The sequence below is a fragment of the Chaetura pelagica genome, unplaced genomic scaffold (assembly GCF_000747805.2).
Source record: "Chaetura pelagica isolate M959 unplaced genomic scaffold, ChaPel_1.0 scaffold69, whole genome shotgun sequence".
Classification (NCBI taxonomy): domain Eukaryota; kingdom Metazoa; phylum Chordata; class Aves; order Apodiformes; family Apodidae; genus Chaetura; species Chaetura pelagica.
The window spans coordinates 6567406-6572570 of record NW_009970724.1 but is presented as its reverse complement, the minus strand read 5'-3'; the positions used below and the strand labels follow the sequence as shown (position 1 = coordinate 6572570).

Here is a 5165-nt window from a genome sequence, read left to right as displayed (position 1 = left end):
CTTTCCCATTCCACCTGCTCCCCTGAATTGTGCTGAAACAAACCACTATTTTAAGATATTTTAAAGTGCTTGATTTCATATTCCTACTTTTCCTCAGTCTGAGCAACAAAATTATAAAAAAAACCTTATTGTGACTATATGATTATTAATATCCATCTATCATAATATTAATACACAGTATGGTTCTTAACTGAAAAAGCCTCGCAGACATAAACAGGGACACTTCATTACAATAGCAAACTCCTCAGATACACCACCTGATTTTTCTGACCAATTGTTTTGACTTCATAATTAACAGACTTTATTTATACAGTCAATATGAATTTCAGCCTGCTATAGTATAGACAACCACAAAGAAGCTCTCCAATGAACAAATCTGCTACTTTGATGCAATCCAAAATAGTACTGTTAACTAGACAACTTTCATGAGCACTGGATTGAATAACTACTCTCTCATGAAAGAACCAAAAATTATTCAAATTAATTGGCTTTTCTTTATCTTTAATATTTAGTTGTGACTAAATGACAGAAGAACTGAAAGATAATCTAAAATTATTATTACACGGGTCTGATCTAAAGGTACAATTAAAAATGTCATTCAAAGTCATTTTTCCTCCCTCAGACAAGGTGGCTGCATTAACAACCACCAAAAGCAGCTCTCCACAGCACATCATAGTCCTCCCAGATAGGCTGCCAAACAGCTGAAGTTACAGTGACAGACGAAGAACCACTTCTTAATGCTAAGTATTTTTAGCCATCAGAAAATTGACTCTTCAGCATAAGTGAGAACTACCATATATTATCCTTCTACTGAATCTTCCTCATGCAGTTTTGACAGCCTACAGTTAGTGATCCAATATTCTACAACTACAATTTTTCTGAAAAAGTCAATACATATTATAAATACCAAATTAAATGAACAAGAAACTATTTCCTCTGCATTCTATTGCATCCTTCCCACAGGATTAGTTGTTCTGGTTTTCATGTTTGTTTTTTAAATATTGTTTTTATGCAACTAAAAGATGCAACAGACTTCTAACATAATACTTCAAAGACCAACATTATAAAGAATTTATTATTTGGCATTAGAGAAGTGCTAACAGTGTATGATTTTCCTGTACTAATAGATCTTAACCCAGTATGTCAGGACATATTTAATTTTCAGTGCATATATATTAGCAGAATTAGAATTCTATCATTTGAGCAACCCTAAAACCTAAAGGAGGTTTTGGTGGTGTTTTTTTTGTGACAGTACTTCACCCTGTGGTTAATGACCAGGTATTGATTTGAAATCTAGATCTATGCACTAAGCAAACTCCCATAGCTGCCAGCTCTAGTACAACTGCCACAAAATGCACAGATAACTGTAGGATATGAAGCTGAAACCAATACCCTAAACATTACTACTCATAGCAGCATTTTCAGAAACAAATAAAATGAACACATCAGAAATCTACATTTCTTCTGCCTACATTTTTTTCTGTTATTGCTACATCAAGAGATCCACCAGTGATGAAAGCATATTTGAAAATTTATTGTATTGCTTAAGTATGGTGAATAAAATGCTGGCAAATGATAAAGACTTGGCATCTGAACAAGATAATTCCTTAGTAAAGCATTTGCTAAAGACAGACATTTCAGTTCATGTTGACTGCTTCAAGCTGAACTGTATTGTGCAGTCAGTATAAAATAAATAGTAATTAAATTCCTTGAGTAACTGCACCTACTACATGAAGAACTTCAGAGTTCTTACAGCTACCTAAGATTTCTGGAAGAGTGGAAAATTTAATTAAACAGAAAACAGCTCAAAAAACAACTAACCTGAGACTGACCATAGTCTGGAACTAATGCTACAGTTTAAAGAGCTCTGTCTAAAGCTTTTCCCATTCAAAGGGTTAAGGTTGTACCAGCAACTGGTACAGTGTCTCTGATTCCCAATAGTCCTTCAAAACATGCTTCCCTTAACTTCAGCCTTTGAATTTTTGAAACTGTTATACTTACCACACCTTATGCAATACCCATTACAGTAAAAGATTTACATTGGCAAATCTGTTAATTCAAAAGTTGCAAACAAAAATTTGAAGGCCTCCTTACTTGGATTTGGTTGCAGTAATACTTCTGTTTGTTTCATTATTTTTTCTGTCCACAATTTAGTGCATTCTGCTTTGCTGAGAAGGTTCTCCAGGTGAGCATCCAGTTCAGTCTTTTCTGCTTGACCAAGCTTTTCTTCTGTGAACTGTGTTAGTCAGACAAGTTGAAAATACCTAGTTAATTCATAGAAATAATTTCCCAGGACAAGTTTAAGGCAGTAACTATTCATTAACATTAGTGGCAGATGTTTTCAAAGATATAACCATTATCCAGTCACTGATAAATATCTAAAGATAAATTTGAAAGTTGCTAAGTACAACACAAACTATCAGGGAAAAAGGAGGCAGGAGGGTGTTAATCAGACCAAGACAAGGAAGGCAATTTACAACATGATGAAGAAATCCTCTGCTCTACTTGGTAGAGCTCTCACTTGAAGCATTTTGTCTAATTTTGCATAGTAGTCCTTGAAACAGGAGCCAAAATGAGAGTCCAGAATTAAAATATTTCAATCTTGTATATTTTGCAATTAAGTTTGTCTCTTCTCCAACAGTAAAACCTGAAGACACAGCAGATTCTCATTGCAGTGACCTTTAATGTATTTTAAGAATGTTGTCCTGTCCACAGCAAACAGGACAAAAAGTAGTGAGTTTAAATTTCAGTACAAAGATTTAAATTAGAATTAGACGTTAGAGAAAGCTTTTAAAGACAAGGATTAAAAGCTAAAATAGATTTCCCTGGTAAGTAAATAAATATCTCCAGGGGTGGGGAGTGTTTAGATTTTTAGAATAGGACACATCAATGTTCGGTGAATTGCTTAGATATAACTGATCCTGTTATTTCTTACAGAAGCAGTAAAATGACCTCTGCTCTTCTCTTCCAAGCTGTTTTCAGTGACAATAAAATACAATGTAACTTTATTTACCTAAATAAATCCAGCCGATTCCTTTCACTTAATATTAAACTAATGCCAATTCTTACTAATCCACAAGCAGTTTGTAGCCCCATTCCAGTTCTCTGGGAGAAGAGGAAGCCACACTATCACATCAGGGAACCAAGCACAACCGGAACCGAGGGCTTTGCCTGCCTCTCCTCGGAGCAGCAGTTCCTCATGATGATCTCATCACTTGACAGCCTGCTCAAAGTCAGGCATTTTCTGAAGAACCTGGCTTATGATTAAACCCCTAACAGGCTTACCAATTAAGAACATAATAGGACTAGCAGCATTTTGACTGTAAAACTTCATTCTTAGTAAGTCCTTTGGTGGGAAATTAAAACTCACAGTAGAAAACAAAAATACAAGGCAAATAAACTGTGTTGCCCAAGTTTGTTTAAATTTCCACCACATGCAGAATAGAACCCAACTTTGATAGCAAGCACATCGAAGGCCTAGATAAATGCTGCAGCATTTGCAGTTCCACATAAAAGCAAGAAGATGTCTTTGTGAGAAAATTCAGCTTCAGTATAGAGAAGAATGGAACTTATTTATGGATGTATTACTACTACTGTTTAAAAGGCTCTTCAAAAAGATGTCAGGTACTGAAAGTTTTTCTCAAAAACTTTTTACAGATTACTTATAATGCAATAAAAATTGCATAAAAATTAAGAGTTGAAATAGAATGTTTAAGTTGTTCTCCTACATAACCATGTCATGCTGCTGAACTGTTTCATAGGTTTTGGTGGGATTTTTTTGTTTCTAATATTCCAAAGCAACTAGTGTCAAGTCATACCGTGTCATCCAGTGATGCGTGAACAAGAGTTTAACTCAATATACAGAACAGTCATTTCACTGGAGGACACAAAATCCACACCCAAATGATATTTTTTAAAAATCCACAAAAGTATTACCTCTTAATATTACCTTTAGGCCTTAAATAGCAACTTAAAACAACAACAAGCAAAGCAACAGCAGCACACAGAACATGAGCTACTCAGATAACAAAAAACACGTTAGGGATTTGCTCCTCCCCCTCTATAGCTTAGTTAAAAACCTCTCATTTTAGGGGAAAGTGGTACTTCCACATTTCCACTGAATTTTAGTTTAAATTAAGCAGATAACTAATATAGCTATTCAGATGCAAACCAACAATGAAGACTGAGCATACTGGAGTAAACCACAGCTCACACCACTTTTAAACCATGACAGACTACAAAAACCTACATTAGATCTAATGCAAGAAGGTGATTTAAACGCAAAAAGATAGATTAAAACACAAGGTCCCACCCCGAGACTTTACAATGAAGGGTGAACTGTATCTCCCTTTTTTCCCCTCGTGTCCAGCAATAAAAGGGAAAGGAGCAAGCGCCAGAAAGGAAGAGATGGTCTGGGAATTACATAGATCCGAAAGAAAACAGGGGGGGGAAGAAGCATGGAAAGACCTCCATCACAAAGAGAAGCCACAACGCCTGCTTTACGTTAATTTACAACAATGTTTTCTGACGAGTTGGCGTTTTCAGAGCTCTGTAGTGCTGCTTATCATTGGTTCTGCTTGAATATTGAGATTTAGGGCAATACATCAGGCCGATCAGACCAGATAACTTTAATCACGTTCCAAAACTGACTGTGACCCAGCGAGAACTCGAGAAACCAAAGTGGATTACTACGCACTGGTAGGATGTCCACCACCCAACAGGAAATCTGTTCAGGTTTGATTATGTAAGGAAAGGGGATTACGGGCCCTGACAAGAGCTAAGGAACAAAGCCAATTATAGTGCCCTTAGCGTGAAGAAAGGGGAAGACCGATTCAGAAACAATGGGCGATCAAACAAGCTTAAAAACGATCCTAAACCTCAAACAAAACCAAAAAGCCTAAGTAGACTGGCACTTTCACGTGTCACATCCGAGTTCGAGCTCTACCGATCGAGCATCAGGACACATTTTCAGCAGGCAGCAGAAACACCCGGCTGCTCCAGGTGCGGCACAGCTTTGTCCCTTCCTCGCAGGGGATGCCTGCTCCTCACCACCAGCCCAGGCGCCTGCTCCCCTCCTGGCCTGTCCTGACCTTGGGCCGCCTCAGCCACCCCCGCCAGCCCTCCGCGGCCCGCTTTTTTGCAACCAGCCTGGAAGAAACCATCCG

General features: G+C 37.4%; 1 protein-coding gene across 1 annotated transcript in view; it reads right to left on the bottom strand.

Annotated features, from left to right (window-relative positions):
- Positions 1–2234, bottom strand: part of SH3GLB1 (SH3-domain GRB2-like endophilin B1) — a 19975-nt gene extending 17741 nt beyond the window's left edge. Inside the window, exon 1 of the mRNA XM_010006611.1 lies at positions 2095–2234. Coding sequence (XP_010004913.1) covers positions 2095–2131 — 37 coding nt within the window. The 5' untranslated portion in view covers positions 2132–2234. The remainder of the gene's footprint in view (positions 1–2094) is intronic.
- Between the last annotated feature and the right edge of the window lie 2931 nt (positions 2235–5165).